The sequence below is a fragment of the Amblyomma mixtum genome, chromosome 8, assembly GCF_055824585.1.
Source record: "Amblyomma mixtum isolate Tamu chromosome 8, ASM5582458v1, whole genome shotgun sequence".
NCBI classification, from domain to species: domain Eukaryota; kingdom Metazoa; phylum Arthropoda; class Arachnida; order Ixodida; family Ixodidae; genus Amblyomma; species Amblyomma mixtum.
In genome coordinates this window covers 134,707,717-134,733,993 of record NC_143019.1, presented here as the reverse complement: position 1 = coordinate 134,733,993, position 26,277 = coordinate 134,707,717, and the positions used below count along the sequence as shown (strand labels likewise).

Here is a 26,277-nt window from a genome sequence, read left to right as displayed (position 1 = left end):
CTGCGGTGTACTAAAACGTCTCTTGGCGCTGGCGGTATATTATACCCCTGTCACACGGCCAGTTTCAATGGCCATCGAGTCGAGAGCCATCGAGATTTTCGATCGCCATTGAACTCGAGGGAGTTGTGGAGCTGCTACACGGCAAATCTCAATGGCCATTGAAATCGTTCTCGTGTCTTACGCCAAGCTCGTGTGGCGCCACAATCGCTGCTTTCGGTTTCGCGCAAATAACAAAAATATATTGACGAAACTTAACTAAATGTTGAAATACACTTTCTTGCAGTCATAAGGCGCGTTCACACTTGTTCAAAAATCCGGCAAGCGAAGCGGATTCGCTCGCCGCAAAAACTAGGACCTGTTCTCATCTGTTGACGCCCGGGCGAGTTGGAACGGCCGCGCCGCTGCTGCTTCTCGCTTTGCGCACCACGTCGCCGCTCGCGACGTACACAGATACAGTGAGAAAAGAGCATAAATTTATGCTGTCTACGTACCACGAGCGTATGCACGCTTACGTACGCTAAACGCAGGCGCATTCTCACATTGAGTTCAGCGTGTGCTAGCAGAGAGGCAAAAATAAACTTAGTCTCTAGTGGCGCCATCTGGTAGTCAAAACGGGAACCATTACTGTCAACAAACCGCCTCTCTTAGGCCTAACAGCGGCAGAATCATCACTCTAAATAAAAAATAAAGCAAATTTATCACTTATACGTTTTCTTCTAGGCAAGATGAGACGAAGCGAAAGACCGGTGCCCCATTTATGACCAGTGAACGGACAGAAAAAGGCAGCAACAACGAGAATTCAGTCCGAAGCGAGGGGTCCGGCTTTGAAGGGCGCCGCCATGTTTGTTGTCGTTCGAAGCAATGCTAGCAACCTTGGGCAACGCTCGAAGGCCCTCGAAATCTCGATAGAGTTCCGGGCTGCTCCGTCGACTCGATAGACTATTGACTCGATGGCCATTCAAACTGGCCGTGTAGCAGCGCTCGATCGCCTTCGAGTCGATAGGCTATCGATTCGAGGGCCTTCGAAATGCCCGTGTGACAGGGGTATTAGTTTCAGAAATGGGGGCTACACCTTCCCACGCCATGGGCAAAATCATATGGAACTGAAACCATAAAAATCATGGGCGGTAATCTTTGGGGTAAGCTGCAAAAAAAAAAAATCACTTGTTTCTCTAACCACTGAGCGCGTTGAAAAAAAAAAGAGAAAAAGAAAGCTCCACGATTTTTTGTTTAATTAAGGCTTGTGACACTTACAAACAGGCTCAGGTTTGCAACCGAGCCCGCTGTGTGCACCGCCATGCAGCGGAGCTTCCCAAGTGCACAGTCCACAGGCACTTGTACTCAGTTTTTAACCAGCGAGTGACCGGCGGTGGGAGTCGAACACCCCACCTCCCGCAGCCGAGACGGGCGTCTTAGCCACTACGCCACGACTGCGGTGATTAATCCTTGACATATAAAAGCATTTTCGTCGGCGATAAGACATTTCCTCCTTTCCAGGCGTGACGTCAGACAAGCTAGCGCAGCGCCACCCGTGACCGCTTAAACCGGCTTACTGACGCTTCGTCCATGCGCGACGCTTTTCATGTTGTAGGCGGCCGTCACGTGGTGATAACTGGTGATGTGGTGCTCGTTCCGCCATTACTTCTGACCGTGGTCGTCATTTCGACTTCGCATTATTCGCCAACCTACCCGTCCATAACATCAAGACGATCTTTTACCACCAGATTTTCTAAGGTCGACGGCTTTCCTCGGCAACTGAAGGCTTCGCTTATAGCGCTGGTTCTCCCTTCACACTGGATTGAGCGCCTACCCTTGGGTCCTGCTTGGCCTACGCACTACACTTCGCAATGACTGTTCCACATGTGCAGCAGAGCTGACGTCTGTTGCCACTGCTCGTGTTCCTGGCAAATATTTCGAGCACTCGCCAAGCACACCTGTCGACGTTTCCAACAACGCCGGCCGTCTACGCAGCTCTGTGCGCATCACAGTCGGTCAGCCTGCAGGAAAAGGAGGTTCCTTTTCTGCGCAGTTTATTGAGTACGAGCAGACAGTACGGGGGGTTGGCTTGATGTGATTGCATTTGTTATCCTGTTGTTGTGTTCGTATTTCAAGCAGGAATGATATGTCATAGGTTTCCTTTGCACGCGTGGTAGTGATTGTTGTGTTTCGATTTTGTATTTTCTAACGCTTTTAAAAGCTTCCCTTTCGTGAATAAAAATTCAGTTGATAGTCTGCGCTTGTGTTGTGTCTTCTTGTTCGCTTTGGTCCTCGTTTCTTTTTGCGCAGCTAAGTGTGAATGGTAAGCCGAAACCCTTTACAAGTTTAACAGCGGAACTGTATGTGGCTAGCTCCTGGTGTGAGCGTCTACGTATAGGGCTGGGGAAACTCGCGGTTAACGTGACCTGGCCGTCACCCACAACGAGGAAACGTCCGAGCATGCCCCACACCCGTGTTAGTAGAGGCTTCTAAGTTTTGTAACGTTCAAAAGCACTAATGAGAAAGTGTAATCGCAGAGACATTTTCTTTTCGGCACGGAGCAAGTTTGTGAATGGACTTCTTTCAACTGGGATTTGAAGCGCCTCGGAGTGGCCGGAGGCGACATTTCAAGCGGGCAGACGAAAGATGGACGGATCAATACCCTGTGAGCATTCTTTTACAGTTTTTTTCTGTCGTTGCAAGTGAAAGGCGGAAAAGCCATTTTACGACGCGTGGAAAATGGGCAAGAACGTGAATTAACAAGGTAAAAAGTGTTGCTGGTTAATGCCAGATCTTGTGGCGAAAAACAGCGCTTAAAGGGCAACTGCAGCACTTTTTTGAGAATTTCGCGATATTCAAGGATTCGAATCTAAATAGGCTTTACGTGAAGCATGCCAATTGTTTTTGCACTAGCATTTGAAGTAGTTACGTAATGGACGATTGAATTTTGCGCTGCTGCTCAATGCACTGGAGGTGTGCACGTAAGTTCAGCGTGACGTCACGGAAGGTCTGCCTTACATTACCACTGTCGTCAGCCACACCCTGCCCTGACTCGTTAGACGCTGCCAATCAACTCTCGGCAGGGTTTGCCTTTGATGGTGTTCCTTTTTTTCCTTCAAAGCAGGCGTTTGCGCGTTGGAAATGTATACCGATACCTTCGATGACGTCATCATGCGCCCCACCCCCCCCCTCCCAACTTGGCGTTGTGCGCTGCGGAGAACCTTAAAGGTCGTCCGGATTTGAATCAGGGACTACTTCACTATTTCAAGCGCTAAACCAAAAAGACTTCGCATGCTTTACCTGCAAGTTTCACACATTCTATCATCTCAAGCTCGTGTATTTCTAAAACCTATGCAGTTTCCCTTTTAAATCAGAGGCGGCGGCAAACGCGTCGCATCCCCACACTTCTTTGTCTCGTGTAAGCGCTGCTTTTTTGCTGCGAACATGCGGTATTTATTTTTCAAACATTTTGTATATGCCATCGCTCGAATGGCACCCTTAACACGATGTCACCCTTCGAACATTTCCAGCGTTTCTTTTTTCCTCCACTTGCGAACTTCGGCTGTATATTCACTTGTGGAATTAAAAAAAAAGGTGTTATCATCTATTGTACTTTTTTTTCTACAAGACAGGCGCTCCAATGACTAGCGCTCTTCCCGCTGCCACACTACTTCTCTGAGCGGCGCATTAGGTAGGCCACGGCTCGCAGTCAATGCCAGGTTAGAGGAAATAGCTGACACATTGCTTCCTAACGTCAGCAGCTGTATAGGTAAAAATAAAATGAACTTAAGTTTCAGAAGCACAGAGTGAAACAAATGTGTACTGAGCGAGCACGAAATGCTGCCGCAGGACTGAACTGGTGCCTTTAAACACTGCGGCTTTACCGCATAGACCCTTGGAAAGAGGGGCGGTGAAGGGACAAGACTCCCTGCTTCCTCTGCCTGCAATTGCTTCAAGAAATGTCAACTTCATGCTTCGCAATCCTTTCTTCATAATGGCAGACATTTCGCTTAATTGCCTATTTGCCATAGCAATGCAGGAAAAACAACATGTAGTGTTCGCCTGCCCTGAGCCTCACTACATGTATTGCCGAGAAAACGGCCCGGCTAAGACGGAGACCTCCGCGATAACATGCATAATAACTGTTCAGTTATTACAAAACTTTCGAAAAAGTCATAAGCCAAGCTTTAATTTCGACATCTGATGTCACGGTTACGTTATACTGACATGACACACTCGGCGAAGTCCTCCAGTGCTCACTGAGTAATTTTTGACTATCGCTACCAACATATATGCTTTGCCAAAATCAGACCTGTGAAATTACATGCGACACACTCAGCATGTTCCGCAAATGGGAAACAAGCACCCTGGTCATGCCGTGAAGCTCTTTTTTTTCGCCGTCATCCATTCGGCAATGAATGGGGAAGGAAAAAAAGAAAAATAATAAATAACGCTTAGGACATTTACAAATAAAGGGGACAAAAGGGAGAGGCGGCAAAAAGACATGGGGCAGAAATGTCCGCCATGTATCAATTCTGCTGACCGACAGTACCAGGAAGATACATGTCAGGCAAAAGGCGCGAAAAAAAATGTGTTGCGCCTGTCAGTCACACTGATAGCAAAATTGAATGTTGTTACAGGACCTTCAGCTGCGGTGTACTAAAACGTCTCTTGGCGCTGGCGGTATATTATACCCCTGTCACACGGCCAGTTTCAATGGCCATCGAGTCGAGAGCCATCGAGATTTTCGATCGCCATTGAACTCGAGGGAGTTGTGGAGCTGCTACACGGCAAATCTCAATGGCCATTGAAATCGTTCTCGTGTCTTACGCCAAGCTCGTGTGGCGCCACAATCGCTGCTTTCGGTTTCGCGCAATTAACAAAAATATATTGACGAAACTTAACTAAATGTTGAAATACACTTTCTTGCAGTCATAAGGCGCGTTCACACTTGTTCAAAAATCCGGCAAGCGAAGCGGATTCGCTCGCCGCAAAAACTAGGACCTGTTCTCATCTGTTGACGCCCGGGCGAGTTGGAACGGCCGCGCCGCTGCTGCTTCTCGCTTTGCGCACCACGTCGCCGCTCGCGACGTACACAGATACAGTGAGAAAAGAGCATAAATTTATGCTGTCTACGTACCACGAGCGTATGCACGCTTACGTACGCTAAACGCAGGCGCATTCTCACATTGAGTTCAGCGTATGCTAGCAGAGAGGCAAAAATAAACTTAGTCTCTAGTGGCGCCATCTGGTAGTCAAAACGGGAACCATTACTGTCAACAAACCGCCTCTCTTAGGCCTAACAGCGGCAGAATCGTCACTCTAAATAAAAAATAAAGCAAATTTATCACTTATACGTTTTCTTCTAGGCAAGATGAGACGAAGCGAAAGACCGGTGCCCCATTTATGACCAGTGAACGGACAGAAAAAGGCAGCAACAACGAGAATTCAGTCCGAAGCGAGGGGTCCGGCTTTGAAGGGCGCCGCCATGTTTGTTGTCGTTCGAAGCAATGCTAGCAACCTTGGGCAACGCTCGAAGGCCCTCGAAATCTCGATAGAGTTCCGGGCTGCTCCGTCGACTCGATAGACTATTGACTCGATGGCCATTCAAACTGGCCGTGTAGCAGCGCTCGATCGCCTTCGAGTCGATAGGCTATCGATTCGAGGGCCTTCGAAATGCCCGTGTGACAGGGGTATTAGTTTCAGAAATGGGGGCTACACCTTCCCACGCCATGGGCAAAATCATATGGAACTGAAACCATAAAAATCATGGGCGGTAATCTTTGGGGTAAGCTGCAAAAAAAAAAAAATCACTTGTTTCTCTAACCACAGAGCGCGTTGAAAAAAAAAAGAGAAAAAGAAAGCTCCACGATTTTTTGTTTAATTAAGGCTTGTGACACTTACAAACAGGCTCAGGTTTGCAACCGAGCCCGCTGTGTGCACCGCCATGCAGCGGAGCTTCCCAAGTGCACAGTCCACAGGCACTTGTACTCAGTTTTTAACCAGCGAGTGACCGGCGGTGGGAGTCGAACACCCCACCTCCCGCAGCCGAGACGGGCGTCTTAGCCACTACGCCACGACTGCGGTGATTAATCCTTGACATATAAAAGCATTTTCCTCGGCGATAAGACATTTCCTCCTTTCCAGGCGTGACGTCAGACAAGCTAGCGCAGCGCCACCCGTGACCGCTTAAACCGGCTTACTGACGCTTCGTCCATGCGCGACGCTTTTCATGTTGTAGGCGGCCGTCACGTGGTGATAACTGGTGATGTGGTGCTCGTTCCGCCATTACTTCTGACCGTGGTCGTCATTTCGACTTCGCATTATTCGCCAACCTACCCGTCCATAACATCAAGACGATCTTTTACCACCAGATTTTCTAAGGTCGACGGCTTTCCTCGGCAACTGAAGGCTTCGCTTATAGCGCTGGTTCTCCCTTCACACTGGATTGAGCGCCTACCCTTGGGTCCTGCTTGGCCTACGCACTACACTTCGCAATGACTGTTCCACATGTGCAGCAGAGCTCACGTCTGTTGCCACTGCTCGTGTTCCTGGCAAATATTTCGAGCACTCGCCAAGCACACCTGTCGACGTTTCCAACAACGCCGGCCGTCTACGCAGCTCTGTGCGCATCACAGTCGGTCAGCCTGCAGGAAAAGGAGGTTCCTTTTCTGCGCAGTTTATTGAGTACGAGCAGACAGTACGGGGGGTTGGCTTGATGTGATTGCATTTGTTATCCTGTTGTTGTGTTCGTATTTCAAGCAGGAATGATATGTCATAGGTTTCCTTTGCACGCGTGGTAGTGATTGTTGTGTTTCGATTTTGTATTTTCTAACGCTTTTAAAAGCTTCCCTTTCGTGAATAAAAATTCAGTTGATAGTCTGCGCTTGTGTTGTGTCTTCTTGTTCGCTTTGGTCCTCGTTTCTTTTTGCGCAGCTAAGTGTGAATGGTAAGCCGAAACCCTTTACAAGTTTAACAGCGGAACTGTATGTGGCTAGCTCCTGGTGTGAGCGTCTACGTATGGGGCTGGGGAAACTCGCGGTTAACGTGACCTGGCCGTCACCCACAACGAGGAAACGTCCGAGCATGCCCCACACCCGTGTTAGTAGAGGCTTCTAAGTTTTGTAACGTTCAAAAGCACTAATGAGAAAGTGTAATCGCAGAGACATTTTCTTTTCGGCACGGAGCAAGTTTGTGAATGGACTTCTTTCAACTGGGATTTGAAGCGCCTCGGAGTGGCCGGAGGCGACATTTCAAGCGGGCAGACGAAAGATGGACGGATCAATACCCTGTGAGCATTCTTTTACAGTTTTTTTCTGTCGTTGCAAGTGAAAGGCGGAAAAGCCATTTTACGACGCGTGGAAAATGGGCAAGAACGTGAATTAACAAGGTAAAAAGTGTTGCTGGTTAATGCCAGATCTTGTGGCGAAAAACAGCGCTTAAAGGGCAACTGCAGCACTTTTTTGAGAATTTCGCGATATTCAAGGATTCGAATCTAAATAGGCTTTACGTGAAGCATGCCAATTGTTTTTGCACTAGCATTTGAAGTAGTTACGTAATGGACGATTGAATTTTGCGCTGCTGCTCAATGCACTGGAGGTGTGCACGTAAGTTCAGCGTGACGTCACGGAAGGTCTGCCTTACATTACCACTGTCGTCAGCCACACCCTGCCCTGACTCGTTAGACGCTGCCAATCAACTCTCGGCAGGGTTTGCCTTTGATGGCGTTCCTTTTTTTCCTTCAAAGCAGGCGTTTGCGCGTTGGAAATGTATACCGATACCTTCGATGACGTCATCATGCGCCCCCCCCCCCTCCCAACTTGGCGTTGTGCGCTGCGGAGAACCTTAAAGGTCGTCCGGATTTGAATCAGGGACTACTTCACTATTTCAAGCGCTAAACCAAAAAGACTTCGCATGCTTTACCTGCAAGTTTCACACATTCTATCATCTCAAGCTCGTGTATTTCTAAAACCTATGCAGTTTCCCTTTTAAATCAGAGGCGGCGGCAAACGCGTCGCATCCCCACACTTCTTTGTCTCGTGTAAGCGCTGCTTTTTTTGCTGCGAAAATGCGGTATTTATTTTTCAAACATTTTGTATATGCCATCGCTCGAATGGCACCCTTAACACGATGTCACCCTTCGAACATTTCCAGCGTTTCTTTTTTCCTCCACTTGCGAACTTCGGCTGTATATTCACTTGTGGAATTAAAAAAAAAGGTGTTATCATCTATTGTACTTTTTTTTCTACAAGACAGGCGCTCCAATGACTAGCGCTCTTCCCGCTGCCACACTACTTCTCTGAGCGGCGCATTAGGTAGGCCACGGCTCGCAGTCAATGCCAGGTTAGAGGAAATAGCTGACACATTGCTTCCTAACGTCAGCAGCTGTATAGGTAAAAATAAAATGAACTTAAGTTTCAGAAGCACAGAGTGAAACAAATGTGTACTGAGCGAGCACGAAATGCTGCCGCAGGACTGAACTGGTGCCTTTAAACACTGCGGCTTTACCGCATAGACCCTTGGAAAGAGGGGCGGTGAAGGGACAAGACTCCCTGCTTCCTCTGCCTGCAATTGCTTCAAGAAATGTCAACTTCATGCTTCGCAATCCTTTCTTCATAATGGCAGACATTTCGCTTAATTGCCTATTTGCCATAGCAATGCAGGAAAAACAACATGTAGTGTTCGCCTGCCCTGAGCCTCACTACATGTATTGCCGAGAAAACGGCCCGGCTAAGACGGAGACCTCCGCGATAACATGCATAATAACTGTTCAGTTATTACAAAACTTTCGAAAAAGTCATAAGCCAAGCTTTAATTTCGACATCTGATGTCACGGTTACGTTATACTGACATGACACACTCGGCGAAGTCCTCCAGTGCTCACTGAGTAATTTTTGACTATCGCTACCAACATATATGCTTTGCCAAAATCAGACCTGTGAAATTACATGCGACACACTCAGCATGTTCCGCAAATGGGAAACAAGCACCCTGGTCATGCCGTGAAGCTCTTTTTTTTCGCCGTCATCCATTCGGCAATGAATGGGGAAGGAAAAAAAGAAAAATAATAAATAACGCTTAGGACATTTACAAATAAAGGGGACAAAAGGGAGAGGCGGCAAAAAGACATGGGGCAGAAATGTCCGCCATGTATCAATTCTGCTGACCGACAGTACCAGGAAGATACATGTCAGGCAAAAGGCGCGAAAAAAAATGTGTTGCGCCTGTCAGTCACACTGATAGCAAAATTGAATGTTGTTACAGGACCTTCAGCTGCGGTGTACTAAAACGTCTCTTGGCGCTGGCGGTATATTACACCCCTGTCACACGGCCAGTTTCAATGGCCATCGAGTCGAGAGCCATCGAGATTTTCGATCGCCATTGAACTCGAGGGAGTTGTGGAGCTGCTACACGGCAAATCTCAATGGCCATTGAAATCGTTCTCGTGTCTTACGCCAAGCTCGTGTGGCGCCACAATCGCTGCTTTCGGTTTCGCGCAAATAACAAAAATATATTGACGAAACTTAACTAAATGTTGAAATACACTTTCTTGCAGTCATAAGGCGCGTTCACACTTGTTCAAAAATCCGGCAAGCGAAGCGGATTCGCTCGCCGCAAAAACTAGGACCTGTTCTCATCTGTTGACGCCCGGGCGAGTTGGAACGGCCGCGCCGCTGCTGCTTCTCGCTTTGCGCACCACGTCGCCGCTCGCGACGTACACAGATACAGTGAGAAAAGAGCATAAATTTATGCTGTCTACGTACCACGAGCGTATGCACGCTTACGTACGCTAAACGCAGGCGCATTCTCACATTGAGTTCAGCGTATGCTAGCAGAGAGGCAAAAATAAACTTAGTCTCTAGTGGCGCCATCTGGTAGTCAAAACGGGAACCATTACTGTCAACAAACCGCCTCTCTTAGGCCTAACAGCGGCAGAATCGTCACTCTAAATAAAAAATAAAGCAAATTTATCACTTATACGTTTTCTTCTAGGCAAGATGAGACGAAGCGAAAGACCGGTGCCCCATTTATGACCAGTGAACGGACAGAAAAAGGCAGCAACAACGAGAATTCAGTCCGAAGCGAGGGGTCCGGCTTTGAAGGGCGCCGCCATGTTTGTTGTCGTTCGAAGCAATGCTAGCAACCTTGGGCAACGCTCGAAGGCCCTCGAAATCTCGATAGAGTTCCGAGCTGCTCCGTCGACTCGATAGACTATTGACTCGGTGGCCATTCAAACTGGCCGTGTAGCAGCGCTCGATCGCCTTCGAGTCGATAGGCTATCGATTCGAGGGCCTTCGAAATGCCCGTGTGACAGGGGTATTAGTTTCAGAAATGGGGGCTACACCTTCCCACGCCATGGGCAAAATCATATGGAACTGAAACCATAAAAATCATGGGCGGTAATCTTTGGGGTAAGCTGCAAAAAAAAAAAAATCACTTGTTTCTCTAACCACAGAGCGCGTTGAAAAAAAAAAGAGAAAAAGAAAGCTCCACGATTTTTTGTTTAATTAAGGCTTGTGACACTTACAAACAGGCTCAGGTTTGCAACCGAGCCCGCTGTGTGCACCGCCATGCAGCGGAGCTTCCCAAGTGCACAGTCCACAGGCACTTGTACTCAGTTTTTAACCAGCGAGTGACCGGCGGTGGTAGTCGAACACCCCACCTCCCGCAGCCGAGACGGGCGTCTTAGCCACTACGCCACGACTGCGGTGATTAATCCTTGACATATAAAAGCATTTTCCTCGGCGATAAGACATTTCCTCCTTTCCAGGCGTGACGTCAGACAAGCTAGCGCAGCGCCACCCGTGACCGCTTAAACCGGCTTACTGACGCTTCGTCCATGCGCGACGCTTTTCATGTTGTAGGCGGCCGTCACGTGGTGATAACTGGTGATGTGGTGCTCGTTCCGCCATTACTTCTGACCGTGGTCGTCATTTCGACTTCGCATTATTCGCCAACCTACCCGTCCATAACATCAAGACGATCTTTTACCACCAGATTTTCTAAGGTCGACGGCTTTCCTCGGCAACTGAAGGCTTCGCTTATAGCGCTGGTTCTCCCTTCACACTGGATTGAGCGCCTACCCTTGGGTCCTGCTTGGCCTACGCACTACACTTCGCAATGACTGTTCCACATGTGCAGCAGAGCTCACGTCTGTTGCCACTGCTCGTGTTCCTGGCAAATATTTCGAGCACTCGCCAAGCACACCTGTCGACGTTTCCAACAACGCCGGCCGTCTACGCAGCTCTGTGCGCATCACAGTCGGTCAGCCTGCAGGAAAAGGAGGTTCCTTTTCTGCGCAGTTTATTGAGTACGAGCAGACAGTACGGGGGGTTGGCTTGATGTGATTGCATTTGTTATCCTGTTGTTGTGTTCGTATTTCAAGCAGGAATGATATGTCATAGGTTTCCTTTGCACGCGTGGTAGTGATTGTTGTGTTTCGATTTTGTATTTTCTAACGCTTTTAAAAGCTTCCCTTTCGTGAATAAAAATTCAGTTGATAGTCTGCGCTTGTGTTGTGTCTTCTTGTTCGCTTTGGTCCTCGTTTCTTTTTGCGCAGCTAAGTGTGAATGGTAAGCCGAAACCCTTTACAAGTTTAACAGCGGAACTGTATGTGGCTAGCTCCTGGTGTGAGCGTCTACGTATAGGGCTGGGGAAACTCGCGGTTAACGTGACCTGGCCGTCACCCACAACGAGGAAACGTCCGAGCATGCCCCACACCCGTGTTAGTAGAGGCTTCTAAGTTTTGTAACGTTCAAAAGCACTAATGAGAAAGTGTAATCGTAGAGACATTTTCTTTTCGGCACGGAGCAAGTTTGTGAATGGACTTCTTTCAACTGGGATTTGAAGCGCCTCGGAGTGGCCGGAGGCGACATTTCAAGCGGGCAGACGAAAGATGGACGGATCAATACCCTGTGAGCATTCTTTTACAGTTTTTTTCTGTCGTTGCAAGTGAAAGGCGGAAAAGCCATTTTACGACGCGTGGAAAATGGGCAAGAACGTGAATTAACAAGGTAAAAAGTGTTGCTGGTTAATGCCAGATCTTGTGGCGAAAAACAGCGCTTAAAGGGCAACTGCAGCACTTTTTTGAGAATTTCGCGATATTCAAGGATTCGAATCTAAATAGGCTTTACGTGAAGCATGCCAATTGTTTTTGCACTAGCATTTGAAGTAGTTACGTAATGGACGATTGAATTTTGCGCTGCTGCTCAATGCACTGGAGGTGTGCACGTAAGTTCAGCGTGACGTCACGGAAGGTCTGCCTTACATTACCACTGTCGTCAGCCACACCCTGCCCTGACTCGTTAGACGCTGCCAATCAACTCTCGGCAGGGTTTGCCTTTGATGGCGTTCCTTTTTTTCCTTCAAAGCAGGCGTTTGCGCGTTGGAAATGTATACCGATACCTTCGATGACGTCATCATACGCCCCCCCCCCCCCTCCCAACTTGGCGTTGTGCGCTGCGGAGAACCTTAAAGGTCGTCCGGATTTGAATCAGGGACTACTTCACTATTTCAAGCGCTAAACCAAAAAGACTTCGCATGCTTTACCTGCAAGTTTCACACATTCTATCATCTCAAGCTCGTGTATTTCTAAAACCTATGCAGTTTCCCTTTTAAATCAGAGGCGGCGGCAAACGCGTCGCATCCCCACACTTCTTTGTCTCGTGTAAGCGCTGCTTTTTTGCTGCGAAAATGCGGTATTTATTTTTCAAACATTTTGTATATGCCATCGCTCGAATGGCACCCTTAACACGATGTCACCCTTCGAACATTTCCAGCGTTTCTTTTTTCCTCCACTTGCGAACTTCGGCTGTATATTCACTTGTGGAATTTAAAAAAAAGGTGTTATCATCTATTGTACTTTTTTTTCTACAAGACAGGCGCTCCAATGACTAGCGCTCTTCCCGCTGCCACACTACTTCTCTGAGCGGCGCATTAGGTAGGCCACGGCTCGCAGTCAATGCCAGGTTAGAGGAAATAGCTGACACATTGCTTCCTAACGTCAGCAGCTGTATAGGTAAAAATAAAATGAACTTAAGTTTCAGAAGCACAGAGTGAAACAAATGTGTACTGAGCGAGCACGAAATGCTGCCGCAGGACTGAACTGGTGCCTTTAAACACTGCGGCTTTACCGCATAGACCCTTGGAAAGAGGGGCGGTGAAGGGACAAGACTCCCTGCTTCCTCTGCCTGCAATTGCTTCAAGAAATGTCAACTTCATGCTTCGCAATCCTTTCTTCATAATGGCAGACATTTCGCTTAATTGCCTATTTGCCATAGCAATGCAGGAAAAACAACATGTAGTGTTCGCCTGCCCTGAGCCTCACTATTTGTATTGCCGAGAAAACGGCCCGGCTAAGACGGAGACCTCCGCGATAACATGCATAATAACTGTTCAGTTATTACAAAACTTTCGAAAAAGTCATAAGCCAAGCTTTAATTTCGACATCTGATGTCACGGTTACGTTATACTGACATGACACACTCGGCGAAGTCCTCCAGTGCTCACTGAGTAATTTTTGACTATCGCTACCAACATATATGCTTTGCCAAAATCAGACCTGTGAAATTACATGCGACACACTCAGCATGTTCCGCAAATGGGAAACAAGCACCCTGGTCATGCCGTGAAGCTCTTTTTTTTCGCCGTCATCCATTCGGCAATGAATGGGGAAGGAAAAAAAGAAAAATAATAAATAACGCTTAGGACATTTACAAATAAAGGGGACAAAAGGGAGAGGCGGCAAAAAGACATGGGGCAGAAATGTCCGCCATGTATCAATTCTGCTGACCGACAGTACCAGGAAGATACATGTCAGGCAAAAGGCGCGAAAAAAAATGTGTTGCGCCTGTCAGTCACACTGATAGCAAAATTGAATGTTGTTACAGGACCTTCAGCTGCGGTGTACTAAAACGTCTCTTGGCGCTGGCGGTATATTATACCCCTGTCACACGGCCAGTTTCAATGGCCATCGAGTCGAGAGCCATCGAGATTTTCGATCGCCATTGAACTCGAGGGAGTTGTGGAGCTGCTACACGGCAAATCTCAATGGCCATTGAAATCGTTCTCGTGTCTTACGCCAAGCTCGTGTGGCGCCACAATCGCTGCTTTCGGTTTCGCGCAAATAACAAAAATATATTGACGAAACTTAACTAAATGTTGAAATACACTTTCTTGCAGTCATAAGGCGCGTTCACACTTGTTCAAAAATCCGGCAAGCGAAGCGGATTCGCTCGCCGCAAAAACTAGGACCTGTTCTCATCTGTTGACGCCCGGGCGAGTTGGAACGGCCGCGCCGCTGCTGCTTCTCGCTTTGCGCACCACGTCGCCGCTCGCGACGTACACAGATACAGTGAGAAAAGAGCATAAATTTATGCTGTCTACGTACCACGAGCGTATGCACGCTTACGTACGCTAAACGCAGGCGCATTCTCACATTGAGTTCAGCGTATGCTAGCAGAGAGGCAAAAATAAACTTAGTCTCTAGTGGCGCCATCTGGTAGTCAAAACGGGAACCATTACTGTCAACAAACCGCCTCTCTTAGGCCTAACAGCGGCAGCATCGTCACTCTAAATAAAAAATAAAGCAAATTTATCACTTATACGTTTTCTTCTAGGCAAGATGAGACGAAGCGAAAGACCGGTGCCCCATTTATGACCAGTGAACGGACAGAAAAAGGCAGCAACAACGAGAATTCAGTCCGAAGCGAGGGGTCCGGCTTTGAAGGGCGCCGCCATGTTTGTTGTCGTTCGAAGCAATGCTAGCAACCTTGGGCAACGCTCGAAGGCCCTCGAAATCTCGATAGAGTTCCGGGCTGCTCCGTCGACTCGATAGACTATTGACTCGATGGCCATTCAAACTGGCCGTGTAGCAGCGCTCGATCGCCTTCGAGTCGATAGGCTATCGATTCGAGGGCCTTCGAAATGCCCGTGTGACAGGGGTATTAGTTTCAGAAATGGGGGCTACACCTTCCCACGCCATGGGCAAAATCATATGGAACTGAAACCATAAAAATCATGGGCGGTAATCTTTGGGGTAAGCTGCAAAAAAAAAAAAAATCACTTGTTTCTCTAACCACAGAGCGCGTTGAAAAAAAAAAGAGAAAAAGAAAGCTCCACGATTTTTTGTTTAATTAAGGCTTGTGACACTTACAAACAGGCTCAGGTTTGCAACCGAGCCCGCTGTGTGCACCGCCATGCAGCGGAGCTTCCCAAGTGCACAGTCCACAGGCACTTGTACTCAGTTTTTAACCAGCGAGTGACCGGCGGTGGGAGTCGAACACCCCACCTCCCGCAGCCGAGACGGGCGTCTTAGCCACTACGCCACGACTGCTTTTTTTTTTTTTTTTTTTTTCTTTATTGCCTGGCTTTCACACAGAAAATTGCACAAAACAAACTATCAACAAAAGACAAAAAACGCTATGTACACACCATACATGGTCAGCCAGCATGAGTCTGGCTTCGTCAATTTAAAATTCACTCAAAGTACAGAGTGGCTCTAGCCTTGAGAGCCACTCCGGAGGCTCCGCGGCGGCTTTCTGAATGGCGAGAAACATGTCCATGCTTTCGCGGAAATAAATTCTAGCAGGTCTTGCGTCTCTGTCACAATGGTAGCCAGCCATTCTGGAGCGCCATATACAGTGGAGGCCTGTAAGCATTATTAAGTCAAAAGGCACCCCATCCTCATTTTCAACACATAAGTACCGGATGCCATACGGGTCTAGTGGAAATTCTTTCTTTAAGGTTCGCTGCAAAACATCCCAAAAATAAACCCCTTCCCAACAGTGCAAAAATACATGGTCTATTGTTTCCGGCTTTCTGCAAATTAAACAGTTGGATCCCCAAGGTAAAAATAATTCCTTTCCTTCTAAAAATTTTTTAACCGGTAAGGTTCCGGTGTGCAGCTTAAAAAAGAAGGTTTTTGTTCCTGATGGCACCTGCATGTTTTTAACTCTCTTTAAAACATCTTTGCCTTGGCCTCCACTGTACAAGGCCCTGTACAAGGGCACGGGGAAAACAACATCGCACAAAGCATGGTAGAGTTTCTTTCTTTTCACAGTCGACAGAAAGTCGTTTGAAAACCGCGCGGAAAGAAACCTTACACTGGCAACGATTTCCCGGTAAAAACCGGTGACCCTACTGTAAACTTCAGCAGTTCCGACTATGTACTCTGGAAGCAGATGCCGCAGCCTAACTTGGCATACGGTACGCAAAAACGGGTCTCTTGTGTCCCGAAGAAACAAAAAACGATTGACCAGCTGTCTCAAAAACAAATGGCCCAGTCCCAGCCCGCCGTCTTGAACCCGTCGGAACAGGTTGGTTCGGCTGCAGCGCTCCCATTCAGACGACCAGACAAAGACGGCGAAAATTCTGTGCAGCTTTTGAATGCTTAACCGTGAACAGTGCAACACCTGCATGACGTACCAGAGCCTGCTGATAAAGAACAAGTTGCAAACAGTGGCTCTGGCGAAAATGGACAAGGTCGTTCCTTTCCACTTATCTGCTCTCTCCCGTATCTCTTTGACCTGTCCTGTCCAATACTTTTCACTGTTACGGTAAGCATCGAGCGGAACGCCCAAGTATTTATCTGGTGTCGTCGTCCAAGTCACACTGGCAAACCGTTCAGGCGTAGATGCCCACCTTCCATGCCAAAGCCCGAGGCACTTTGACCAGTTAACCCCGCTGCCTGTAGCTTGGCTGAAATCGCGTACACATTGAACAGCCTCGCTTATGCCTCCCTCGTCAACGGCAAACACAGCAATGTCATCTGCATACGCCAAGAGCTTCACTTCGGCTGCTTGTAATCTGAATCCGGTAATACTCCTGCTGTTCAGTATCTTTAAACAAAGGGTCTCCACATAAATACAAAATAAAAGAGGGCTGAGGGGACAGCCCTGGCGCACCGAACGCTGCACGCTAATGGGGGCCCCCAGACTCTTGTTAACGATCAATCTCGTCGTGCAGTTCCGGTATGCCAGGGCCACACCCTCGCGAATAACAGAACCAACGTTAACATGGCCTAATACTGCAAACAAAAGTTCATGGGCAACGCAGTCAAAAGCCTTTTCTAAATCTATCTGGAGTATAGCTACCTGATCATTAGTGTCATCACAGCATTCTAATACACTGCGCGCAACGTGAATATTTGTGAAAATGGACCGCCCTTTAATCCCGCAGGTCTGATGCGGACCAACTAATAAATGGATCACGGTCTGCAGCCTTCGCGCCAAAACCTTCATGTAAATTTTGTACTCGACGTTAGTGAGTGCTATGGGTCTATATGCTGCTACCAGTCGTAATCTGTCTGTGTCGTCCGTTTTCGGAATCAGCACAGTATGGGACGAGCCATAGGACGGAGGCAGTGATTTTAGTTTAAAGGCTTCATTAAAGATGACCGTCAACACCGGGGAAATTGCATGCTTAAATTCTTTGTAGAATGCCGCGCTGAACCCGTCCGGTCCAGGCGACTTACCAGGGTTTAAGCTGTCTATTGCTTGCTCAACTTCCAATTGAGTTATCGCCTGCTCTAATCTGTCTTTAGTTTCGTTGTCCAGGCGCGGCATCTCGGCCAGAAACGCCTCCCTAAATGTGACAACATCTACCGGATGCAATGCGAAGAGCGCCTGGTAATGCTCGAAAAAAGCTGCTTTTATATGATCGATGTCCGTTTTTGAAACACCTCTCCATTCTATTTCGTTTATGTGGTTTCTTTCGGCACGGGCTTTTTCTAACCCAAGCGCTCGTTTCGTTGGCGCTTCCCCTGAAGCCATATCTTCTGCCCTCGCCCTCACCAGCGCTCCCCGATAACGTTCTTCTTCGATAAGCTGTAACTTTTGTTTGGTTTTTCTTATGTCTTCTATCCATTTACCAGGCGCTCGGCATTCCTGTTTTATCATCTTTTGAAGCAGTGCCTTTAGCTCCATTTCCTCTTTTTTTGCTTCATGACGTATACAGGTGGCTCTTTCTATTGCTTTTAATTTTAAAGTTTCTTTAGTGAGCTCCCACAGCTGCCAAATCCTCATGTTGCTACTTGGTTCTATTTTTGCTATTTCTTCCCTTACAGCTCGGTTATAAAATTCGTCCTGGAGTAGCTTGTCATTTAACTTCCACATTTCCCATGAAAAACCATTCCCCTTCTTAATGAAACCTATGCAGCATTGAACCAAACAGTGGTCAGAAAATGAAACCGGCAGAACTACATAACTATTGCATTTAGGTACAGTTTCCGCGGATGCATAAATTCGGTCTAGCCGTGCGTGACTTGTGCCCTCGAATCGTGTGTACTTTACAGCACGCGCTCCTTCAAGACACTCAGCTACATCCTCGAGGTTGCAGTTGACAATCATTCGTAACAACACTTCGGTGCTTTTATCCCTGAAACCTCGGACGCTTGTCTTGTCGCGCGCACTAAGGACACAGTTGTAATCGCCCATAACAATGAGCTGCCTGTCCGTGCGAAGCCGTTCTTCGACGCTTTCAAAAAACGCGGCTCGGCCATCAACCACATTAGGTGCATACAGACAAACAATGCGCCAGTCGATGTTACAGAGCGAAAAATCGATGGACACGTATCGACCCGACAAGCACGAATGATGACCGTGTACCTCTATTCCCGGCAACTTCTTAACAAAAAGAATACAGCCAGCCGATGTGCCAACAGCATGGCTAACGACGGCAAAATACCTAGACGTGAAACGTCGCACCATGCTCCCGGTCTCTTCCTCACCATCGACTTTAGTCTCCTGCACTGCCAGTATATCAATATCTTGCTCCGTTATAACTCTGTACAGCTGGCTTTGTTTTCTTTTACCTGCCAGGCCTCTAACGTTTAGGGTGGCGACTTTAAACGGAGTTGCAGAAGCCATTTTAACTTAGGAAGAATAGACCGAAAGCATGGTGCTTACCTCTCGCGTCCAGCATGTCGCTAGACGATGCCGTCGCCGCCGGTGTCACCCGGCGCGAGCACGTGCCCCAGGTCAGGCGGCGCCTTGTCGCCGCCACGCTTGTCAGTCGGGATGTTCGGCCGCGGCCGCAGACTGGGCCGTCGCGCTTGCGGCGTCTTTGCCGGCGGTTCCTCCACGCTGGGCTCTGCTGCCTTCTCCCCGTCGGCCTTCGTCTCTGCGTGCGTACGCTTAGCTGGGGTGGTCACGCCGGTGCTCACGCGGGCGTCGGTCTTCTCGTCGCGGTTCTCGCTGGCCGCCTTTGTTTCCGCTTCCACGTGTTCTGGGGGGCTCGGGTTATCTTTCGGCATCTCCAGGGGCGTAAATGGTTGGTCACAGATGGGCGACCCGCTCTCCTTTACGCCAGGAGCGTCTGTGTTGCTGGTCGAAACAGCAGGCTCAACCCCCGCCGTTTTGCCCGTGTCGTCGATGCCGCTCGCTGCTTCCTCCGCTTCGACGACGTCCATGAGCTCGGCGGAGTCGCTCGCCGCTACACGCCCGGTAGCCGACGCGTAGGTGCGCACGCAGTCAGCCTCGGAGTGTCCGTAGCGTCGGCACTTCGAGCACCTGGGCACCTTGCAATCACGGCGCACGTGCCCCGCGCCGCCGCAGCGCAGACACTGCATCGGCCGCCCGGGCACCACCACGAGAGCCAACTCGCCAGCGACTCGTATCTGGTGAGGCAGGTCGTCCACCTTCACGCCTGGCTTCAGTTTCAGGAGCACGGTCCTCGTGGTGGAGCCCTTCTCCTTCATGCCCGCGACGCGCCAACGCTCCCGGGTTACCTCGGTCACATTGCCGAACGCCGCGAATGCAGTCCGGATGTCCTCGTCGGCGACGCCGTGTAGCATCCAGTGGAGGCGCAGCTTGACCTGGTGGTCCTCTGGGTCAAAAACGATGCAGCGGCGTCCCTTCACTTCCAGCTCCTTCATGGCGGCCAGTTTCTTTGCGGCGTCAGCGCTGCTGAAGGTCACCGCCCACACATGGTTTATCTGGTACGCCCCCAACGCCACGACGTCGGGGAGCGCACCAACGTTGGCGAGGGCGTCTCTGAAGTCTTCGACCCTGTAGGGCCTCACACGCACGTCCCCGTGCAAAAAAACCGTGTTTAAAACAACACGTCCGGTGGGCAGGGTAGGCAGAACGATCTCGTAATCCTTATCTGCGTCGCTGGCGAGCCTGTTTCCGCGGCCGGCACCGGCCGCTATCGCCGCTCCGTGGGAGCCCATGATTCTGCGTCCGTCACGCTCGGTGGCTGGAAGTAGAATGCACTACGCCACGACTGCGGTGATTAATCCTTGACATATAAAAGCATTTTCCTCGGCGATAAGACATTTCCTCCTTTCCAGGCGTGACGTCAGACAAGCTAGCGCAGCGCCACCCGTGACCGCTTAAACCGGCTTACTGACGCTTCGTCCATGCGCGACGCTTTTCATGTTGTAGGCGGCCGTCACGTGGTGATAACTGGTGATGTGGTGCTCGTTCCGCCATTACTTCTGACCGTGGTCGTCATTTCGACTTCGCATTATTCGCCAACCTACCCGTCCATAACATCAAGACGATCTTTTACCACCAGATTTTCTAAGGTCGACGGCTTTCCTCGGCAACTGAAGGCTTCGCTTACAGCGCTGGTTCTCCCTTCACACTGGATTGAGCGCCTACCCTTGGGTCCTGCTTGGCCTACGCACTACACTTCGCAATGACTGTTCCACATGTGCAGCAGAGCTGACGTCTGTTGCCACTGCTCGTGTTCCTGGCAAATATTTCGAGCACTCGCCAAGCACACCTGTCGACGTTTCCAACAACGCCGGCCGTCTACGCAGCTCTGTGCGCATCACAGTCGGTCAGCCTGCAGGAAAAGGAGGTTCCTTTTCTGCGCAGTTTATTGAGTACGAGCAGACAGTACGGGGGGTTGGCTTGATGTGATTGCATTTGTTATCCTGTTGTTGTGTTCGTATTTCAAGCAGGAATGATATGTCATAGGTTTCCTTTGCACGCGTGGTAGTGATTGTTGTGTTTCGATTTTGTATTTTCTAACGCTTTTAAAAGCTTCCCTTTCGTGAATAAAAATTCAGTTGATAGTCTGCGCTTGTGTTGTGTCTTCTTGTTCGCTTTGGTCCTCGTTTCTTTTCGCGCAGCTAAGTGTGAATGGTAAGCCTAAACCCTTTACAAGTTTAACAGCGGAACTGTATGTGGCTAGCTCCTGGTGTGAGCGTCTACGTGTAGGGCTGGGGAAACTCGCGGTTAACGTGACCTGGCCGTCACCCACAACGAGGAAACGTCCGAGCATGCCCCACACCCGTGTTAGTAGAGGCTTCTAAGTTTTGTAACGTTCAAAAGCACTAATGAGAAAGTGTAATCGTAGAGACATTTTCTTTTCGGCACGGAGCAAGTTTGTGAATGGACTTCTTTCAACTGGGATTTGAAGCGCCTCGGAGTGGCCGGAGGCGACATTTCAAGCGGGCAGACGAAAGATGGACGGATCAATACCCTGTGAGCATTCTTTTACAGTTTTTTTCTGTCGTTGCAAGTGAAAGGCGGAAAAGCCATTTTACGACGCGTGGAAAATGGGCAAGAACGTGAATTAACAAGGTAAAAAGTGTTGCTGGTTAATGCCAGATCTTGTGGCGAAAAACAGCGCTTAAAGGGCAACTGCAGCACTTTTTTGAGAATTTCGCGATATTCAAGGATTCGAATCTAAATAGGCTTTACGTGAAGCATGCCAATTGTTTTTGCACTAGCATTTGAAGTAGTTACGTAATGGACGATTGAATTTTGCGCTGCTGCTCAATGCACTGGAGGTGTGCACGTAAGTTCAGCGTGACGTCCACTGTCGTCAGCCACACCCTGCCCTGACTCGTTAGACGCTGCCAATCAACTCTCGGCAGGGTTTGCCTTTGATGGCGTTCCTTTTTTTCCTTCAAAGCAGGCGTTTGCGCGTTGGAAATGTATACCGATACCTTCGATGACGTCATCATGCGCCCCACCCCCCCCCCCCCCCCCCTCCCAACTTGGCGTTGTGCGCTGCGGAGAACCTTAAAGGTCGTCCGGATTTGAATCAGGGACTACTTCACTATTTCAAGCGCTAAACCAAAAAGACTTCGCATGCTTTACCTGCAAGTTTCACACATTCTATCATCTCAAGCTCGTGTATTTCTAAAACCTATGCAGTTTCCCTTTTAAATCAGAGGCGGCGGCAAACGCGTCGCATCCCCACACTTCTTTGTCTCGTGTAAGCGCTGCTTTTTTGCTGCGAAAATGCGGTATTTATTTTTCAAACATTTTGTATATGCCATCGCTCGAATGGCACCCTTAACACGATGTCACCCTTCGAACATTTCCAGCGTTTCTTTTTTCCTCCACTTGCGAACTTCGGCTGTATATTCACTTGTGGAGTTAAAAAAAAGGTGTTATCATCTATTGTACTTTTTTTTCTACAAGACAGGCGCTCCAATGACTAGCGCTCTTCCCGCTGCCACACTACTTCTCTGAGCGGCGCATTAGGTAGGCCACGGCTCGCAGTCAATGCCAGGTTAGAGGAAATAGCTGACACATTGCTTCCTAACGTCAGCAGCTGTATAGGTAAAAATAAAATGAACTTAAGTTTCAGAAGCACAGAGTGAAACAAATGTGTACTGAGCGAGCACGAAATGCTGCCGCAGGACTGAACTGGTGCCTTTAAACACTGCGGCTTTACCGCATAGACCCTTGGAAAGAGGGGCGGTGAAGGGACAAGACTCCCTGCTTCCTCTGCCTGCAATTGCTTCAAGAAATGTCAACTTCATGCTTCGCAATCCTTTCTTCATAATGGCAGACATTTCGCTTAATTGCCTATTTGCCATAGCAATGCAGGAAAAACAACATGTAGTGTTCGCCTGCCCTGAGCCTCACTACATGTATTGCCGAGAAAACGGCCCGGCTAAGACGGAGACCTCCGCGATAACATGCATAATAACTGTTCAGTTATTACAAAACTTTCGAAAAAGTCATAAGCCAAGCTTTAATTTCGACATCTGATGTCACGGTTACGTTATACTGACATGACACACTCGGCGAAGTCCTCCAGTGCTCACTGAGTAATTTTTGACTATCGCTACCAACATATATGCTTTGCCAAAATCAGACCTGTGAAATTACATGCGACACACTCAGCATGTTCCGCAAATGGGAAACAAGCACCCTGGTCATGCCGTGAAGCTCTTTTTTTTCGCCGTCATCCATTCGGCAATGAATGGGGAAGGAAAAAAAGAAAAATAATAAATAACGCTTAGGACATTTACAAATAAAGGGGACAAAAGGGAGAGGCGGCAAAAAGACATGGGGCAGAAATGTCCGCCATGTATCAATTCTGCTGACCGACAGTACCAGGAAGATACATGTCAGGCAAAAGGCGCGAAAAAAAATGTGTTGCGCCTGTCAGTCACACTGATAGCAAAATTGAATGTTGTTACAGGACCTTCAGCTGCGGTGTACTAAAACGTCTCTTGGCGCTGGTGGTATATTATACCCCTGTCACACGGCCAGTTTCAATGGCCATCGAGTCGAGAGCCATCGAGATTTTCGATCGCCATTGAACTCGAGGGAGTTGTGGAGCTGCTACACGGCAAATCTCAATGGCCATTGAAATCGTTCTCGTGTCTTACGCCAAGCTCGTGTGGCGCCACAATCGCTGCTTTCGGTTTCGCGCAAATAACAAAAATATATTGAAGAAACTTAACTAAATGTTGAAATACACTTTCTTGCAGTCATAAGGCGCGTTCACACTTGTTCAAAAATCCGGCAAGCGAAGCGGATTCGCTCGCCGCAAAAACTAGGACCTGTTCTCATCTGTTGACGCCCGGGCGAGTTGGAACGGCCGCGCCGCTGCTGCTTCTCGCTTTGCGCACCACGTCGCCGCTCGCGACGTACACAGATACAGTGAGAAAAGAGCATAAATTTATGCTGTCTACGTACCACGAGCGTATGCACGCTTACGTACGCTAAACGCAGGCGCATTCTCACATTGAGTTCAGCGTATGCTAGCAGAGAGGCAAAAATAAACTTAGTCTCTAGTGGCGCCATCTGGTAGTCAAAACGGGAACCATTACTGTCAACAAACCGCCTCTCTTAGGCCTAACAGCGGCAGAATCGTCACTCTAAATAAAAAATAAAGCAAATTTATCACTTATACGTTTTCTTCTAGGCAAGATGAGACGAAGCGAAAGACCGGTGCCCCATTTATGACCAGTGAACGGACAGAAAAAGGCAGCAACAACGAGAATTCAGTCCGAAGCGAGGGGTCCGGCTTTGAAGGGCGCCGCCATGTTTGTTGTTGTTCGAAGCAATGCTAGCAACCTTGGGCAACGCTCGAAAGCCCTCGAAATCTCGATAGAGTTCCGGGCTGCTCCGTCGACTCGATAGACTATTGACTCGATGGCCATTCAAACTGGCCGTGTAGCAGCGCTCGATCGCCTTCGAGTCGATAGGCTATCGATTCGAGGGCCTTCGAAATGCCCGTGTGACAGGGGTATTAGTTTCAGAAATGGGGGCTACACCTTCCCACGCCATGGGCAAAATCATATGGAACTGAAACCATAAAAATCATGGGCGGTAATCTTTGGGGTAAGCTGCAAAAAAAAAAATCACTTGTTTCTCTAACCACAGAGCGCGTTGAAAAAAAAAAGAGAAAAAGAAAGCTCCACGATTTTTTGTTTAATCAAGGCTTGTGACACTTACAAACAGGCTCAGGTTTGCAACCGAGCCCGCTGTGTGCACCGCCATGCAGCGGAGCTTCCCAAGTGCACAGTCCACAGGCACTTGTACTCAGTTTTTAACCAGCGAGTGACCGGCGGTGGGAGTCGAACACCCCACCTCCCGCAGCCGAGACGGGCGTCTTAGCCACTACGCCACGACTGCGGTGATTAATCCTTGACATATAAAAGCATTTTCCTCGGCGATAAGACATTTCCTCCTTTCCAGGCGTGACGTCAGACAAGCTAGCGCAGCGCCACCCGTGACCGCTTAAACCGGCTTACTGACGCTTCGTCCATGCGCGACGCTTTTCATGTTGTAGGCGGCCGTCACGTGGTGATAACTGGTGATGTGGTGCTCGTTCCGCCATTACTTCTGACCGTGGTCGTCATTTCGACTTCGCATTATTCGCCAACCTACCCGTCCATAACATCAAGACGATCTTTTACCACCAGATTTTCTAAGGTCGACGGCTTTCCTCGGCAACTGAAGGCTTCGCTTATAGCGCTGGTTCTCCCTTCACACTGGATTGAGCGCCTACCCTTGGGTCCTGCTTGGCCTACGCACTACACTTCGCAATGACTGTTCCACATGTGCAGCAGAGCTCACGTCTGTTGCCACTGCTCGTGTTCCTGGCAAATATTTCGAGCACTCGCCAAGCACACCTGTCGACGTTTCCAACAACGCCGGCCGTCTACGCAGCTCTGTGCGCATCACAGTCGGTCAGCCTGCAGGAAAAGGAGGTTCCTTTTCTGCGCAGTTTATTGAGTACGAGCAGACAGTACGGGGGGTTGGCTTGATGTGATTGCATTTGTTATCCTGTTGTTGTGTTCGTAGTTCAAGCAGGAATGATATGTCATAGGTTTCCTTTGCACGCGTGGTAGTGATTGTTGTGTTTCGATTTTGTATTTTCTAACGCTTTTAAAAGCTTCCCTTTCGTGAATAAAAATTCAGTTGATAGTCTGCGCTTGTGTTGTGTCTTCTTGTTCGCTTTGGTCCTCGTTTCTTTTTGCGCAGCTAAGTGTGAATGGTAAGCCGAAACCCTTTACAAGTTTAACAGCGGAACTGTATGTGGCTAGCTCCTGGTGTGAGCGTCTACGTATAGGGCTGGGGAAACTCGCGGTTAACGTGACCTGGCCGTCACCCACAACGAGGAAACGTCCGAGCATGCCCCACACCCGTGTTAGTAGAGGCTTCTAAGTTTTGTAACGTTCAAAAGCACTAATGAGAAAGTGTAATCGTAGAGACATTTTCTTTTCGGCACGGAGCAAGTTTGTGAATGGACTTCTTTCAACTGGGATTTGAAGCGCCTCGGAGTGGCCGGAGGCGACATTTCAAGCGGGCAGACGAAAGATGGACGGATCAATACCCTGTGAGCATTCTTTTACAGTTTTTTTCTGTCGTTGCAAGTGAAAGGCGGAAAAGCCATTTTACGACGCGTGGAAAATGGGCAAGAACGTGAATTAACAAGGTAAAAAGTGTTGCTGGTTAATGCCAGATCTTGTGGCGAAAAACAGCGCTTAAAGGGCAACTGCAGCACTTTTTTCAGAATTTCGCGATATTCAAGGATTCGAATCTAAATAGGCTTTACGTGAAGCATGCCAATTGTTTTTGCACTAGCATTTGAAGT

At 48.7% G+C, this 26,277-nt stretch overlaps 1 protein-coding gene across 1 annotated transcript in view; it reads right to left on the bottom strand.

The window, feature by feature from the left end:
* The window catches only part of LOC149334536 (uncharacterized), a 148,812-nt gene that overhangs the window by 87,460 nt on the left and 35,075 nt on the right, over positions 1-26,277 (bottom strand). Inside the window, exon 2 of the mRNA XM_089557945.1 lies at positions 19,139-20,188. Coding sequence (XP_089414071.1) covers positions 19,139-20,188 — 1,050 coding nt within the window. The remainder of the gene's footprint in view (positions 1-19,138; positions 20,189-26,277) is intronic.